General features: G+C 55.8%; 2 protein-coding genes across 5 annotated transcripts in view; one reads left to right on the top strand and one right to left on the bottom strand.

The window, feature by feature from the left end:
• The window catches only part of WASF2 (WASP family member 2), a 74,911-nt gene extending 68,067 nt beyond the window's left edge, over positions 1-6,844 (top strand). For all 4 annotated transcript variants that reach the window (XM_044938078.1, XM_006055489.4, XM_044938077.1 and 1 more), the window contains exons 8-9: positions 1,478-1,983; positions 2,952-6,844. In XM_044938078.1, coding sequence (XP_044794013.1) covers positions 1,478-1,983; positions 2,952-3,109 — 664 coding nt within the window. In that variant the 3' untranslated portion in view covers positions 3,110-6,844. The remainder of the gene's footprint in view (positions 1-1,477; positions 1,984-2,951) is intronic.
• A 7,341-nt stretch (positions 6,845-14,185) lies between these two features.
• GPR3 (G protein-coupled receptor 3) lies at positions 14,186-17,125 on the bottom strand. Its single transcript, XM_025278638.2, has 2 exons — positions 16,946-17,125; positions 14,186-15,905 (listed from the first exon to the last, which is right to left on the bottom strand). Exon 2 carries the CDS (start codon positions 15,898-15,900, stop codon positions 14,908-14,910), a length of 993 nt encoding a protein of 330 aa, XP_025134423.2. The 5' UTR covers positions 15,901-15,905; positions 16,946-17,125; the 3' UTR covers positions 14,186-14,907.
• Between the last annotated feature and the right edge of the window lie 451 nt (positions 17,126-17,576).

The following is a 17,576-nucleotide window of genomic DNA, read 5'->3' on the forward strand; positions in this document are numbered from 1 at the left end:
TCCGTAGGAAGCAGACTCACGATTGGAAAGCAGGCCACTTTGACTCCAGAGCCTGTATTCTTAACTACTGGCTACACCTGAACAGAGAAGTCACCAGCTTCTCTCTTTGTTTTTTTGCTTAGCTCTGTCTGACTCAGCATGAAATAAAGTGGTGTAATCTGCTGCTGTCCATAAAATACTGAATAGCCTTTCTCCCTAGTTGTCTAGGAACCTAGTAAGTAGTTGCCTTTTTCTCCTGTTGCCTCTGCTCCATTTCACTGTGGCCAGAATCTCCAGAAAGAATGAAACAAAGGAGAAGGAGATGAGACTTAGGATCTGACCGTTTTGATATTTGTCAGTGTCCCTGGCAGAGGTGTATACAGGAAGAGTTAGCATGTCATGGCTGGAAAGGGGAGGGATCTGAGGAGTGTTAGATTTCAGTGTTTCCTGAGGAAAAATAGTTACTTTTCTTTCTGATGCCTAACAAGTGAGAGCTTTGAAAGGTACATTTGTCTCCTTGGACACTGTTTAATCGGAGACTGGATGTTGAGGACCCTCCCGATGGAGACCTATAGCCGCGCTGTCACCCCACCCCCTGCCCTGTTCCTGGCGTCTGAAACCATTAATCCCAAACCTCCTTCTGCCTCCCAAATCACTTCCTGCTGGTTGCCGCGTCGGATACAGTGAGGCTCCAAGGTCTGTGGAAAATTCCAAGATGGATGCTTTCCTAAGGAGTAGCTATTAGTGTAGGACAGACACAAAGGTGGAAAAAGGGCCCTTCAGCTTCACACATGGCCTGAGACCTCGCCGCCGCAGGCAAGCAGGCCTGACCCAGGAGAGGTGAGCCTTAATGCTCCCACAACTTGGGTCAAGTCTGGTGGCACATTCATTTCCCGTCTCTGCTGCCCTCAGGCCCTCATCCGCGCTCAGGCTCTTCCACAGGAGCACTGAGGGTGTACTCACCTGAACCTGCACCCGGTCAGGTTTGCCTAGCTTGGCTTGGGTTCCCTGCCCTCACAAGATCCGGTGCATGTTAATAGCCTATGGAATGGAGCCTGGTGGGTGGTGGTGTTTGAATTTTTATTTCGGTTCGTTCTTGCGTGGCTTATTAGTCCTGGCTCCAGGATTGAGCTGACCCTTCCTCTTAGAGGAGGACTCAGGAGGGCGCCTTCCCTTGCAGAGCTGAAAGGTTTGAGGGGGACCTAAGAGATGGTCTTGGCCAGCCTTACCTGTTAGAGAACTCCTAAGTCCACTTTTTTTCAGGCGGTATTTCTCAATTTCTGCTTCTACTCCTGCTGACGGGAAGCTCATTATCTTACAAAGCTGCCCATTTCAAGGCTGGGGATTTCTGACCATCCCCAGGTTGTTCTTTCTGTTTGAGCTAAAATGAAATTATACCGTCAACCAGAATGAACCTAGGGTAATCGATAAGCTTAACATAAGGGTGGGTGTTTGCATCCTGAGAGTGATAGTGGGTCTTTTTTCTTTGTCCTTTCAGCTACCCGGCAGACAATAACCAAAGAGCTGGACTCAAAAGGTCCAGTGTGGTCAGCCCAAGCCACCCACCGCCAGCTCCTCCTCTGGGCTCTGCGCCAGGCCCCAAACCTGGGTTTGCTCCACCACCTGCCCCTCCGCCTCCACCTCCGATGATAAACACTCCACCCCCACCACCACCTGGAGGATTTGGGTCTCCAGCGACCCCGCCACCACCTTCACCCCCATCTTTCCCGCCTCACCCCGATTTTGCTGCCCCTCCACCTCCTCCCCCACCGCCGGCAGTTGACTACTCGACTCTGCCACCACCTCCCTTGTCCCAGTCAGCAGGAGGCGCACCTCCGCCTCCGCCCCCGCCCCCTCCTCCAGGGCCCCCTCCGCCCCCTTTCAGTGGTGCAGATGGCCAGCTGGCTGCACCTCCTCCGCCACTTTCTGACACCACCAAGCCCAAGTCCTCCTTGCCTCCTGTGAGCGATGCCCGCAGTGACTTGCTTTCAGCCATCCGTCAAGGTAAACCCCCAGTGGTGGGTCCAGGATCATGGCGCCTTGTCTGGGCAGCTGGGTTGACTGACTGGAGGGTGGATGGGGGGCCCTGTGCCCTCCCAGGGGAATGGCTTTCGCTGGGTGGAGAGAGAGTAGGACTTCAGACCTCACATCAGTCTGAAGAAAGGCTTCACCCAAAAATGCAGAGGTTTGTATTTCTTTCCACCTTGGTTTAAAGTAAAGGCTTCTTAACCTAGGATGTTCAAACTGCTTGGAAATTTATGCTTTGTGTGTCCTTGCGTTCATTCTGTGCCCCAGAGAAAACCAAGAATCACTGTCTTGGAAGGTACTTCCTCATCTGGACTCAGACACTCCCTGTCCTTCACTTTTTTACCTTTCCTATTCTTCTCCGCTCCTCTCCCCCACCTTCCCACCTCCTTCCTTCCTCCCTTTCCCCTCCTGTCTCCATGTCTCCTTCCTCTCACCCTGCCTTCCTCCCCTCCCTCTTCATCGTCTTCCCATTGTGGAGCATTTATTCTCTATCAGAGGCTGGTTCTGCTCCCAGGAGGCTAGAGTGGTTTCTGTTTGATCCTCAGTGAATTGAAGGGTTGTCTAGAGGAGACAACCTCAGGCAGCTCAACTCCATGAAAATCGATGACTTTGGCAGACTGAGTGCCTGCTAGATGGGGTATGGCAGCCACTCCTCACTCAAAGCCTTGTGAGAAGTACCATCCTCACCAGCCTGAGAGCATGGGAGCCCGGAAGAATGGCAGGCTCCCTTTAGACGCTCTTGTTGCACTGGGACCACAGTTTCATAAAGCCTGTCTGACTTCTCATTGGCTTTCCCCTTTCCCTCTTTGCTCTCCTCCAGCGTCCTTCTATTTAGCTGTCCTTTGCAGTACCCACCTCCACCAGGGGCCACTCCCTCTTCCTCAGTCCTGGATGGATTCAGAGACTGATGCGCCTTCTTAACCCTTCTCTGTCTCCCACACCAGGCTTTCAGCTGCGCAGGGTTGAGGAGCAGCGGGAACAAGAGAAGCGGGATGTTGTGGGCAACGACGTGGCCACCATCCTGTCGCGTCGCATTGCTGTGGAGTACAGCGATTCGGAAGACGACTCCTCTGAGTTTGATGAAGACGAATGGTCGGATTAACTCTTCTGCCTGCCGCCTGCTTCCTTTTTCTTTCTTTCCTACCTGCCTTCTTTGATGCCCACCCCAACAGTCCCAAGGGGAAGAAAAGGGAGGGAAAAAAGAATTTCAAGGGGCCAGGGCCTTCCCTGAAGCAACCAAAGATATATCCCAAGTCCTTCCTCCAAATCACCATGTATTTCCCGTCTTCCTGAGGTCAGGCCCCATGGGGCTGCTGAGGTTCAGTACCTGGGATATTCCCTGTTCCCTTCAAGTGACTGTTACTGACTGAAGAGAACGGAAGACCCCAAAGCACACTCCTTTGATTGGGTTTAAATTGGAATGGTGCCTTCCCCCAGGAGCCATTTTCTGTAGTCTTCCAGAATCCTTGCCCTCAGCTGCTTTGCATAGTGCCAGCCATCTTCTGGTCCTGAAGCCTGCTGGCCCTTTTCCCGTGCATCGAGAGGGCGGAGCAGCCGCAGGCCCGGTGCCTCACCCCTCTGTCCTCATCCATAGGGTGAGGCTGCCTTTTTCTAAGCCATCTCTGTGTCTAGATGCCCTTGATTCCAGGAGCCATCAGGCCCCTAAAGAAATGTCTTACCCCTCTCTGCTCAGAAACAGTGCCTTTCTGAAGGCAGGGGTGGTTGCCTCCCTCCCAGGCTTCCTTCCCTGAATGTGCTGTTCCTGTGTCCCTCAAATACCCCTCCCTTGCCACCAGGTGCCTCCAAGCACCACAGCCCGGTTCTAACCTCTAGACCCCATGACCAAACTAGCCCTGACACCTTGGGATCTGAGCCTCTGCCGCGCTTAGGAGCCGAGCAGAGACTTGGAGTTGCAGGACTGGAAGAAGACGGAAGTCTTTGGGTTGAATGACGCTGAAGCTTGGAGATGGGAAGTGACTTGCTCACGGTCACACCATTGGATGGGGACAGAGCTCGAGCCCAGAGTTCCTGATTCCGAGTCCCCTGTGCTTTATGGGACCAAATTGTGGGCACCTGTAGATTCTGGGCTCTGCGCTGCTCCAGACCTCCCCGCAGAGGGGAGTCCCAGCAAAAGGGCGCAGGGCCTGCTCCAGGCCTGTCCGTGCTGCTCAGACCCTCGTGGCTGCTCTTGTCGTTTGCCCCCGCTTTCCTGTCACCAGCCCGGCACCTGGCCTTCAGAGCTGCCCTTTTGGGGGACCAGAGTAGTGAGAGGAGGAAGAGGGTAGGCAGTGTGACAGGTGCTGCTTTCAATTCCTCTGCATCTCCTCCCCCATTTGTTTCCCCAGTTTAAGCATAGGTCCTGCCAACTGTAGAAACTTCAGTCCCTCAGGCTGGCAGCGGCCGCAGGTAGCTGCCTGGAGAGGTGGTGTGGGGAGGCCTGGCAGCTGTGAGGAGGGCTGAGACGCAGGACGTCTCTGGGTCCTGTTTCCAGCTCCCCTCCTCACTGTACCATGATTTCCCTCCCTCCCTCCTCCCTTTTTCCCCAAGCTGATACACAGGTGCTATTCTTGAGGAAAAAAAGCTGGTCAGCTTTGGCCAGCAGTGAGGTTTCTTCTCTTCTGTTGTGTAGCCTCTTAGGCTGAAACCGGCTTTTCCTGGCTTCTCCAGCTCTCCGAGCCCTGAAACAAAGACAAACAGGATCTGTCTCCCCCCAGCACAGCACATGGTTCTAGTAATTGCCAAAGCCCTCATCAGCCCCTCCAGCTCGAGGAGAGTGTGCAGTCATGAGGACGGAGCTGTTAAGAGTCCAGTGTGCCCACCTGTCTCCCCAGATAGGGCGTCTTGGGCGCAGGGCGGGCACCGGGCTCCGGCGCTGAGAGCCAGACCGTGTGCACCCCTGCCGTGCCTCCCACAGTGCGCTCCAGAAGCTGAAGGTGCTTTCTTCAGAACTCTAAAATGGCTGTTGAAGGTGCCCCCAGCTGTCGCCCAGCAGTGACCAGGGCAGCAGGCAGAGGGCAGCGGTTCTCCCAAATAGGAGTCCTGGGGCCTGGCCAGGCCAGGCCAGGGTTTGGGCCTAATGGCTTTGACTGAATCACCCCATCCCCCTCCTTTCCGGAAAAGGGGGAGCCAGCACTGTGCTCCTATCATCCTGCTCTGACCTTGAAGGGGGCGGTGTTGGCCTGGCTTCTGGAATGGACAGAGCCTGCCGTGGAAGAGGGCTGGGGGCAGGAGGAGGTGGGGAGGGGCACTGCCTGCGGAAGGTAGGATTAGATCATTAGCTCAGTGACCTCCTAGGGTTTCGATGTGCTGTGTTCTCATCCTACAGCTGGTTTGGTAATGATCTGCAAGTCCCGGAGAGCAACAGCACAGCTCTGCCTGACGCTCTCATTAAAATCTATGCAGCCAAGCTCGGCGCTTTGTAGCAGCCGGCCTTGCGAAGCTTCCTCAGCTCGGGGGGCTGGGGACCCAGTCAGCCGAGAGGCCCTCTGGGCTCTACTTATGCATATGTGCACCAAAAAAAAAAAGCTTCTTTAAACCCAGAGCCCTTTAAGATGATAAAGGACCTTGTGCAGGTAATTGTGTGTCTTTGGAATCCTGTAATTGTAGAAAGCCAAGTTTAGTGATTATTTAAACTGGGCTGAGGCTGGTGAGGGTGTGGAGCAATGGCCCCTAAGGACTCTGAGGGCTGAAGGCAACGAGCCGCCTCCCTTCCTTGTTCTGCCCAGCCCAGGGGACCTGCCCCCATTCCTGTGGCCCAGGGGCCCAGCTTCCAGTCGGCAGTGTCAGAAGTGACTTGTGGCTCTGCCTTGGTTGTGAGATGAGTACATTCCAAAGGAGCAGCCACGGGGAGGGGGCAGGGGGCAGGCTCAGCGATCCCTTGGAGGCTCAGAGCAGCTGGCCTGAGCTCCAGCTCGCCTCCAACGGAAGCTCGCGCCCCTCAGAAACGACCCTGGCCAATGTCACCGCAGAGCCGAGGCGGTGTTGTCAGGGCTAATGTGAAATCTCTTCCCGTGGCGCCGATCCTCCGGCTCTGCAGCGCCAGCTCGGACAGATTGAGGTCTCTGTGGCTTTGGTGACCCTGCTTAAGCATTCCCACCGTGTCCCAGCTCTGCTCTCTGCCTGCCTCCCACTGCAGTCCCCCCTCACCTGGCTTGGGGAGGGGGGCAGTGCCCCAAGGCTAGGGGCTTTTGCTCAGGAGAGATGTCAGGCTTCCTGGGGTCGTCAGGCTTTGAGCTCTACTGGGGTCCAGCTGACCTGGGATACCAGGTGTGCCCAGAGATGCACCTCATCCCGTGCCTCAGGAAGGGCTAGGGAACAATTTTGTTATTGTATTAACTTTACTCAGTTAACTCACTTGAGAAACTAACCAATTTTTACTTTCTGTCTAGAATGATGTATGTGTAGGAGAGTGAGCTGTAATGCTCCCAAAGTGCCTTGTTTTCTCTGATATAAATATATTTATAAGGACCTGGTCCGGTGGATTATTCTTGGGTGTGTTTGCCACATGAAGATGTTAGGGACTGGGCTTGTATGTCGTGGGGTACAGTCTGAAGATGGGGCCCCTTCCCCTGAAGATGGGACAGGAGCTGCAACTGAGATCTGAGCAGTGGGGCTGAGCCAGACCCCTGAAGTGACCCTTTCCTCTTTCCCCTGCTCCTCTCAGGTCCTTAGAAAAGGACATCCAGTTTTTCAAAGCCCTGTGCCTCCAGGCCTGGTCTCACTTGAGTCCCTGCCAGGTTTCATGTGTGTAGTAGGTTAGCACCCCAAGTGACCTGAAGATTCTATGTAACTGTTTAATGTATACTTCCGAATACATAAATGCCAACATTTTAAATAATTTGATGAAAGTCTTTGTAACCATGCAGCCACCTCTGGGGTGTGTGTGTATGTGTGTGTGTGTGTGCACACTTGTATCTGTGTAATGGGAGAAGCAGTTCCAAGGGGGCGACATTGATAGCCACAGGTGGTGGCCAGAGCTCCACAGGGAGGTCGGTGTGGGTGGGCTCAGAGGGCGGGGGCCTCTGCCTCTGGCTGGTGTGCCCTGTGCGGGAGGTGGGGGTGTTGATTTAGGAGGAGACCTGTCGGGGGATGTGGAGGCCGCCTCAGCTGGCTGAGAGGGGTGTGCTGGGGCCGGGGAGGGCGGGGAGGAGCGGGGGCGCCTCACATCAGGCAGGAGAATGCTGATGCTGCCTGCCAGCATCTGGCCGGCATCTTGTCTGCCTCTCAGACCCAGCAACTTACCTTAAATAGAACGACTTACAATGGAATCCGATAAAAGGGTTAGGCTGCCGCAGGCCCCCTCTCTCTCCTGCCTGGGAAGGCGACAGGTCTGGGTTTCTCTTCTGACCCTAAAAAAATGACCTACCCAGGAAGCAACGGTTGTACCGAGCACAGCTGCTGTGAGTAGCTGTCCCCGGGGGTAATTGATGAGCGGACTCCCTGTTCCAAGCCCAGCAGACGGTTTGGGGCGGCCCCGGGAGAGAGGTGGGAGCCGGGTTGGTGACTCGGCTGGTCACGCCTGCTGTTGTGAGAGAGTCACCCACTGGCATCCCAGGAGAGGGGGCAGAAGTTTTGAATCGTCAGCAAGTGCTGCGCCAGCCACTCTGAGCTCATCGCTGGGGGTGGGGGTGCAGGGGAGGGGGCGCGGGAGCTGGCTGGCCCTGGCGGAGCCCCTCGCCCCACCCTCGTGCTCAGGCCTGTGTTTAGTCAGCACTTGGCTTCCCGAGGTCGGTGACTGACAGGCAGCCAGACGCCCGCCCTGGGAGAAGACAAAATGGTGGTGTCGGGAGCCGCCCTTGCTGGAGAATTGGAGGGAAGGAATGTGGTTCTGGGCAGCTGGGAGTCTGACTTAAATTCCAGCTCCTCCGCTTGGGAGCTTCAGCTCTTCGGGCTAGTTGTGAGAAGAATGAGCATTCAACTACTACCTGCCCGAGACTGCCTATGCTTTATTTCACCAACCAAGGGTCTCCCACTTGACACTTGAGAAAAAGATTCAGAGAGGTTGAGTTGCCTAAGACCGCATAGCTGACCAAGAGCAGAGCCACAGTTCGCACGTGGGTCTCTCCTGTTCTGCCCACCACACAACGTAAACCATTTTCAGAATCTCTCCATCGAGGATCATGGTCTTTGGTGTCAGAGGCGGGTGTGTTAAAGGTTTTCTGTTACAGACTGCCCTACCTACCCGCTGGTGCCTAGTTTTATATATGATGGTTAATTTTGCTCTTGCTTTGAAATAAGTGAGCTGGACTGGGGGCCCTGCTATCCTAGACCTTTAGAGTTAGAAGTACCCTGTGCCCTCAACTGCCTGGAACAAAGTGGTCTCCCTGTGTATGGGCGGGGGCTTCCAACAGACACAGCTTCAGTATATGCACACCTGTTCAGATGTGGACATTTGTGCACACTCAGACATGGAGACACGTGCACACAGAATCCTGTCTTTGTGCAAACAAGAGCACAGAGCAGCACACAGTTACAGGAGCACAAGCACAAGCAAACCACACAAAGTCCTCAGGAGCCACCCCTCCTGTGCTGCCTCGGCTAGCTCCTCACTGCCCCCTCCTGGCCGCCTGGTGGCCAGGGCAACCTGGCACCACTTCTGTAAGCGCTGCTCTGGGGTGGTTGTCAGCTAGTTCCCTCCTAGATCAGGAAGCTAGGAGCTGTCTCAGGTGCTCCCCAAAGCCAGCCTTAGCCCCGGGAGAGTGTCTTGTGAGGGGTCTGAAGCTAGAGGACAAAAATATAAGCCCTTCACACCCAAAAGAATCTCTCCCTGGTAGAATGCTCGGTACCATGGTGGCAGGCATTCTGCAGAGACACCCTCCCACTGCAGCAGGCAGGCATCCCCGCCCTTACCTGGGGGATTGTGCACACACCTGCTCATGCCCTGCATACGTATTTAAAGAGGAGAAGATTTCCTGGCTGAGAAGTCAGAGGCCAGGTTTTCTAGCTCTCACCTTGTGGCTCCCTCTGGGCCTCAGCTCCCTCCTGTTCAGTGAGGAGTTGAACAGGATTATGTATTCTGCCCAACACCAACCCCCCACCACAACTCCAGTGTCTTGCTGTCTTGGGAACTAACCTCTCCCAGACGTGTGCCTGGGTAAAGCACATCCATAAAGATGAACCCAGGGACTCCTCAGGCAATCCTGGAAGGATGGCCAATACCAAGCTTTTTATTCCTAGTTTACAGTTGGAAAGGCAGACACAGAGAGGTACAGCAATTTGCCCAAAGTCACACAACAAGTTGGCAGCAGGCATGAAAGTAGAAACCCTCTGCTTTCCAATGCCCCTGGCTGTCTGCAAGAAAGCAGAACTCGCTGTGGGCTCAGGCCCAGAGCCAAGGAGACAGGAACTAGAGAAGCAAAGCCAGAACCTCCGTCCTGTCTGGGAGCCCCAAGGCTGAGGAGAACCCAGAGGGAGTAGTGGGCTTAGGTATTAGGCGAGTTCCACCACTCCCCACCCCAAACACACACCCCTCTCCCTAGACTGCAGAAACTTCAAACTCCCTGTTCCTCCACAAAGCTGGTGGCTGGCTGTGGGAGTTCTTATTCTGTGGCTATTTGGGGGTCCATCATGGTAGGCACACACATGAATGGGGTGCACACACATGCCTGGACTCTGGGTGTGCATGTACAGGTGTGGATAGATGTTCTTACATGCCTACAGGTATACCTAGGTGTACATTCATAGGCATGTATAGCATGTAAACTCGTGTTTGCAAGCATGTATACATGTGACACATTTGGGCATTTAGGTGAAGTGTGTTTGGATGTACATATATCAGTGGTCTCTGTGTATCTGACAGGTGAATTTATCAACATGTAAGATTTTGATTAATGGGGTTTTTCCTGAGTGTGGGTGTGTGGAAATGTTCACATGCATTTGTGTGAAGTGGGCTGGAGCATGTCCACCCACATGACTAGTGTGTGTGAAAGTGCGTGCAACCAAGGCTCAGGTGACTGGGTGCATGTGAATCCTAAGTGCCCTCCCACGAGGGTACGAAGCCAGTGCCCCCCCCCCCAGTCCTGGTATAGGGGCACCCTGCCTGGCTCCAGCTCAGCACTGAGCTCATAGCACCCCCGCCCTGCCTCGCATTCTATTCCCCAGACCCAACCTGCTTGGCCAATTTGCAGCCTCTCGCTCCCAGCTCCTGAGAAGGCCTGCAGCAAAGTCAAGGGGCTGGTGGCCAATTAGTGAGGGGGTTAATCAGGGATCTGGGGACCCCCGGGGGGTGGGAAGCCAAGGGCAGACATTGGGGTTGGCAGGAGCCTGATCTGCCTGTCATGAGGCTGGGGGGAGGGGAGGCTGAGCCAGCCGGATGGTGCTGGAAACCAAGGGTCTGCCTGTGAGTTCATGATTGCTGAATACTGACAGTGAGGAACCTGTGTGACTGTGTACACTGTGTGCAAAAGACATGCATGTACATATATGTGCACATGTACAAGTCCTTGACTGTAATCCTGTATGCACATGTGTGTACATGACTGATGCCATCTGTATGCACACGGGCAGTTTTGTGTCTGTATATATGTGGGTGTGCCATGGTGTGCAGATGGGTCTGGGTATGCAAGCATGCCTGGACCTGTGTGCACACATGTATATACAAGGCTCTGTGTCTGTGTGCATACGTATTTGTGCAGGGGCATGTGCATACATTTAGGTTTGTGCTTCTGCATGAGAACGTGTACCTGAGGTTGACATGGTCTGTGTACATGTGATATATCTGTGTGCACAGGTGCGCATACCAGTGTGCAGGCACACTGATCATACGTGTGTGTCTGGATGTGTGTGCATGTGTGGGTCTTCTCTCAACAGCCAGGAACCTGGACCCCCATATGTGTGCCTGTGTGCACACATGTCTCCGCATGTAGGGAGTTTCCGGGTGCAGGGTTGGCAGGTTTCAGGCTCCAGGAGAAAGTCTGACATACGAGACTTACTGCAGCCCCCGGCCGCAGGAGCCTGTTTTCCAGCCTGCAGAAGCTGTGAGCCCATGAACTCATCTTATATTAATAGCTGCTGTCTCCTCACTTATTGCAGGGAGAAGCGGTCATGGCCCTGGTAGGGGCTGCCCCCTCCACAGGACCTGGGAAGAAGGGGAGGAGAGAAGGGCCCCAGCCCCACCCTAAGGCCTACCCCCGCAGGAAGGCAGGGTTCTGGGCCCCAGCCTTTGCCTCCTCCAAGCCAGGGACCACCCCCCCCCCCCACTGCCCAGCTCACCCTCCTGGGCCTCAGTCACTGGGGGTATCAGGTATGGAGTTGGATAACTGGCTAAGGCAGAGAGGCTGGAAGGCTTGGCTACACCCCACCCCGAAAAACACAGACACACAGGCATACACGCACACATGCATGCACACGTGATGAGCAGCCCCAGGCTGAGAAGTCTGAGCCTGAAAGAGACACAGACGGCTTCAGTCTGAGGGCCAGACATGTCCCTTCTCTCAGGGGCCTTCGGTTGGAGCTGGGACACAGCCTTCAGAGGCCCCTACTCTGATGAGGAAGGTAAAACTTCTCTGTAAATATTTACTAAGGAGAAGTGTAGCGAGGTGTATAAACTTCATCTTCACAGCCACAGGAGGGCTGAGCCAGGGAGGCTTCCTGGAGGGAACACAGACTTAGGGTACAGGGAGGACCTGAGATGTAGCTGCAGAATCCCAGGGGAAGGAGAAGCCAGCGGGCCCCACCTTGCACACAGACCCCAACCCGGGGACAGGCTCAGACACCCTCGTGGGCCCAGGACTCAAGGCCGAGACTGAAGATGCAGGCTTCCAGAAATGCCTGAGCGCCACCTCACAGCTACACGGAGACAGAAGAGGACTCATAGCGTGAGGGTCCACCACAAGTGAGGCTGGCCCTGCTGGGCCCTGGAGCCGGAAGCGGGGAGGGGGCCAAGAGCCAAGCCCGCCAAGGATGGGATGGGCCCTGGCCCTGCTCTTTCGGAACCTTGATGGGTGCTCCTTGGGAGTGTGGTGGAGGCAAACAGGAGGCCTTTTCCTACACTGCCCCTCCCAAAGACCTAGGGGTACCCTGGAGACCCCCAAAACTTCCCGTAGCCCAGGACAGGGCTCCCTGCCCTGGTTTCCTTGCTTGCTATTTCTGAGCTGCTCCTGAAACCAATTCCCTCACGCAGAAAAGAAACAGATTGGGAGTCACAAGGACCTGGTTCAACCCTCAGGTCAGCTCAGCTCTTAACTGTGTGACTTTAGGCAAATCAAATGTCACCTTCAGTGAGGATTTTGAGGGCATCCGTATCTTTTTTTTTTACTTTTGGGCCACTCTCCATATCACTTGCAGTATCTTAGTTCTCCGACCAGGGATCCAACACGGGTCCCCAGAAGCAGTGGATAAGCTGAACCCTAACCACTGGACTGCCAGGGAAGTCCCAAGGGGCACTCTCGTTTAAAGATTACATGCGCTCCCTGTGCCTCGATTCTGAGGATATATCACTCTGACATTATCATATTTTAGTTCCTCTCTTTATTACTGTGTCCTCCAGCTAGAATTTACGCTGCCCTCAAGGACAGCAATGAATAAACGAAAATTCATTACTCTCAGAGCCTCAACTTTCTCTTCTGTAAAATGGGGAAAGCAATAATACCCCCCTCCCCCAAAGGGGCCATGGTGATGTTGTGTGAGATGCTTGGCATGGGACAGGTGCTTCCTGACTGAGGACCTTTTCCCCAGGGACCTTCCAGGAAGGTGGGGAGAGGAGGTAAGCCTCAACCTGACCTGGTGGAGCCTCCCCACTTTGGGCCTGGATTGGCACTGTGTGTAGCTCAGCCCAGGCCCGCCCTCCGCCAGCTGTGACCCAGCCCTGTTGGTATGCCCACTCCCCTTGGATTCCTGTGGCTACTATTGGGGAGGAGTCTTGAACATCAGGCAAAAGCTCTCTGGCCAGGGAAACAGTCTCCCCATCTGTGCAATAGGGGTGCTTTGAGGGCCCCACCTCCAGGCTTTGCCCATCTGGGTATATGTGGGTTTGGGGTAGTCAGAGCTTCCTCTTCAGCCACACCCCAAACCTACTGCTGCCTGTGCCTGGTGAACAAGTTCTTTTTGGTTCCAAAACAGTGAAATTCAGAGTCCTGCCCAATTTTGTCCTCAAATGCACTCAAGGGTACACAACACACCCTTACCATCACTCACCTTTGCATAGAAAAAAAGCCCTTCCAGCTCCTGAGTGAACAGACCCCATCCAACCACCTCCCAAAATGGGGCCACTGGCTCTGAAAATTAACCCCGACACAAGGCAGGGTCCAGAATATCCTAAGCCTTTGGCTTGGGAAGGCAGGAGATGAGGGGGCATCGGCCAGGGGACAGTGCACAGGGCCTGGAAACAAATGTGCCTCTTTGGAATCCTGGCTCTGCCGTTTCCTAGCTGTATGACCTTGAGCTGACCACTGACTCTCCCTTGGCCTGCTTCCTGGTCTGTAACATGAGAAGTTCTTACCCGTGCCAGGGGGTGCTTGTTAGGCATACGTGAGCTGACGGGTGCAGAACGCTTAGTGCAGTGCCCAGCACACAGAAGACACCTGTGAGTGGAAGAGGCTGCTGTTTTTCGGAACACCTACATGCCTTGAGCACATTCTTCATGCCCAAACCCCAAACTAAAGCTAATGTAGGCAAGATGTGAGCAACTGAAACCCAAGGAGCTCTAGCACCAGGAGTTCTAGTCTTGGTGGAGGTGGGGTTCTTGTTTGGGGATGCCTGAGTCTGAACAGAGGAACCCATCAGATTGGCATCCTGGGGTGGGAGGTGTCACCTGCCAGCCATGCTCCACCTGGGTCTCCAGTTTCTTGGATCCTCCCATAGGTCCCCAGGCCTGGCCTAATCCTCCCATTCCAGGCTGTCACCCATCACACCCCACACCACTCCTTCCACACACAGACAAATCTTATTTATCACAAAATCATTTTTTTATTGAGGGTTGGGTTAGGAACAGGAATAGGGGACTGGGGACCCTACCCCAGATGGCAGAGGGCTCAGGTGTTGGCTCGCACCCTGCCTCCTGTAGGGCACTGCAGGGTGAGACCTGACCCCAGGCTCTGGCTACGGTGCTGGACACCAGGCTGGAGTGGAGCTGGGGTTGCTTGGCCTGGTTCCGACGGCCGACCCGGCTGCAGTTCCCCAAAAACGGCCACCAGAGGGCAGTCGGCCCCCAGAGCAGAGGAATTCTCGGTTTCTCAGGTGATGGCTTCTTAAAAAAATAAAAAACCAGAGGCTGGTGTGTTCCCCCTGCAAACCCGACGGGGGCGGGCCTGGGGAGAAGGCTCTGGTTTCTATGATCTCTTCGATAAAAAGTAAGCAAAAATAATAACAAAATACGTGGTTTCTCTCTCTCCCTTTTCCCCCTCTAGGAACTGAGGTCAGAAATGAGGGTGTTGGGGACTGGGAGTACCCTGGTATGGCCTGGATTTCAAGGTGTGGGTCTCTTTTTTTCCCCTTAACACCCATAAATAAATTAATAAATAAATAATAAATAGATATTCTCTTTGTATGTGCACATATATACAGATAAATCTTTCTCTTATCTAGGCAACAGAGTAACTAACCTCTCTGACTCTTTAGCTCAGAAACCCAAAAGTAAAGTGACATGGTCAAGGTCAAGGGAGGGGGAAGGTCAGGGACTTGGAATGGCACTGTGAAACACCCAGCAGCCTACTGGAACTCCAAGCCCATCTGGGCTGTGGGACATTTCTGAGTTGGAACCCTGACCACAGGAACATTCTAGAACCATGGAGCCAGCTGGGCCCTGCAGGGATCTGAACAGAATCCTGTGAAACACCCAAAGTCCTAGAACTCCAGAACCAGCTGGGTCTTGGGGTGTGGAGCTGGGGGTTGGAACAAAGCCCTGGAGGACCTAACATTCTGGAATTCTGTAGTGATCAGGGCTGGAGGGTCACCAGGATGAGACTAGACATCACTGGGGGAGCGGGATCGGAACAGCGTCTTGGAAGAGGAACAGCAGCAGCAGACAGCCCACAGCACTTTCTGCACATCCTGGTTGCGGAAGGCGTAGATGATGGGGTTGATCATGGAGTTGTAGGTGGCAGGGAGCAGGGTGAGATAGGTGTAGAGGGGTGGGGAGTGGGCATCGCCCAACAGGCAGTAGACGGTGAAGGGCAGCCAGCAGGCGGCAAAGGCGCCAAGCACCACGGCCAGGGTGGCTATGCCCTTTCGGGTGGCCACGTAGTGGGAGGCAGGCAGCAGGTGCCGCTGGAGGGCAATCTGCTGGGCATGGCGGCAGACGATGCGACAGATCTGGGCATACAGCTGCAGCATGATGCCAAACACCATGAAGAAGGCAACGGCCAGGACCACCAGATGGTTCTTGGAGAGCGGATAGACCACACCGCATGTGGCCTGGGCATCCAGGCAGTTCCAGGCCAGCACAGGCAGCAGCCCCAGGCCCAGCGCGCCCCCCCACACTAGGGCCAGCATCACATAGGTCCGCGTCACTGTTGTCTCTGAGTAGTAGGTGAGCGCATTGTACAGAGAAAGGTAGCGATCAACGGTGATGGCCAGTAGGCTGCCGATGCTGGCAGTAAAGGCCATGGCCAGCACGCCAACCAGCACCAGGCTCATCACTGCTGAGCCAATGCAGAAGACAGCAGCAAAGTGCATGACCAGGCCCAGGCCTGCCAGCAGGTCTGCCACAGCCAGGCTGCCCACTAGCAGGAACATGGGGGCACGGAAGGCGGGAGTGCCCACGATGATGGCCACCACCAGCGCGTTCTCACAGGACACCAGTGTGCCCGAGATGCACAGTACTACGTCCCAGGCCGTGGGGGAGGGCAGCGGTGTGGCAGGGCCTGTGGGCCCCTCTGTGGACCCCATGCTGCTCATGTTCACGTTTCCGGGGCCAGCAGAGAGCCAGGCCAGGGGGCTGCCTGCACCCCACATCATGATACCTGTAGGAGAAAGGCCCTGTGAGAAGCTGGCAGGGCTGGGTGCTGGGTGGAGGGGTCTGGAAGCAGTGGAGGTCTCTCCTCAGGATACCTGGCTGGGTCCCAGGTTGCCCACCCCCTCCCATGCCCTGAAGCTCCTTCCAGGATACCCTTGTCTTCGCCTATGCCCCTAGGCCAGCAGGGGTCTGGTGATCCCTGTGGTGGGTTGCTTCCCTCTCCCTTCTAACTCACGGAGTCCTGCAGGTCTCTTTCTCCCACTTGTGTGACTGAGGAGGACAAGATCAAGGACTACCATAAGTGGATGGAGGCCCATAGGATCCCGGAGAAGCTGGGAAAGGCCCAGGACCGGGGGAGGGGACATCTCAAGACTGACAGCAGCTCTGCTCCCTCCCCACCGGGGAGGATGACGCTCAGTTTCTGAGGCTCACCAGACCCCTCACGATTCTCAGTATGGCCAGCCCCAGACTCCGCCCCCAGAGAATGCTCGTGAAGCTCCCGCCAGCCCCCACCCTGCACTCCTGGGGTAACAACATCTGGGACCTCAGCCCCCCAACACACAGTCGGCCAGACTTCTGCCCCCCAGCTGGACCCCTCTTTCTGCCTGAACCTCTGGGTCTTTGGGACAGACACCCCCTGCTGGAAGCCAGGATCCCGTAGTCAGATCCCTCCCTCTGCTTGGACACCTGGATCTTGGGCCTGACTCCGCCTCCTGTCCGGACGTCTGGATTTCTAAGTCGGACACCTCCTCCTGCTCGGACGCCTGGGTCCTGGCCCAGACGCCTCCTGCCGGCCCAAACTCAGATGACCATCAGTCCCTTCAGGGCCTCGGGTCCTTGCAGGAGTGCTCACCCCACGCCAGGCTACCCAGTTGACAGCTCTTATCACCCAGACCCTGGGTCCCCTCCTGTGAGCCCAGACTCAGGGTTCCTGGTCTCAACCTCCTACCCCAATCAACCGCTGGGAGCTTGACCGCTTGCCCAGCGCCCCAGCATCCTGCGTGCCCTCTCGGATGCCTGGTACCCAGGGCGGGGCCCGCTACTCACCTCTCGGGACCGGGCGCGGCCGGGCCGCGGGGAGGCTGAGCTCGGGTCCGGGCTGCGCAGGGTGTGTGAGGACCCCGAGAAGCCCCCGCGGCCGCGGGAGAAGCGGCGTGAGTCACCCCGCCCCGCCCCGCCCCCGACCACCGCTTTGGTGACGTCAGTGGCCCGGCTGGCCAATGGGTGCGCCGCGCTGGGGCGCAGCGCGCGCCGCTCGGCATAGTAATGAGGCCTCGTGCCGCCCGCTCCCCCATTCATAAAAAGCGACCGTGGCTGCGGCTCCGCCCCCTTCTGAGTCGGCCCGCGCTGTCCTTGAAGCTGCGCCCTCTACGGGCCGGGGGTTTCGGGGTCGCTGGTGCGAGAGCCCTTGAAGTCTCAGGGAGGTGGCGGGGGGCATGTGTTAGAGGGAGAGGAGGAAAGGGGCCCCGGAGAGTTTATGGAGGTGATGGGACCCTCCGGTGGCAGAGACAGGCTGACGGAATTCAGGTGACGGAGACCGAGTGATGGGGGCTGAATGAGCGTCCCAGTCCCCGGTGAGGATGACAGGGGTTGCCAAGACGATGGGGCCCTGAGGTGATGGTGACAGGAGCACGAGGGAGCAGGGAGGTGGGTGGAAGTGACGGTATGAGCGTGGTGA

This window comes from Bubalus bubalis, chromosome 2 (assembly GCF_019923935.1).
Source record: "Bubalus bubalis isolate 160015118507 breed Murrah chromosome 2, NDDB_SH_1, whole genome shotgun sequence".
Lineage (NCBI taxonomy): Eukaryota > Metazoa > Chordata > Mammalia > Artiodactyla > Bovidae > Bubalus > Bubalus bubalis.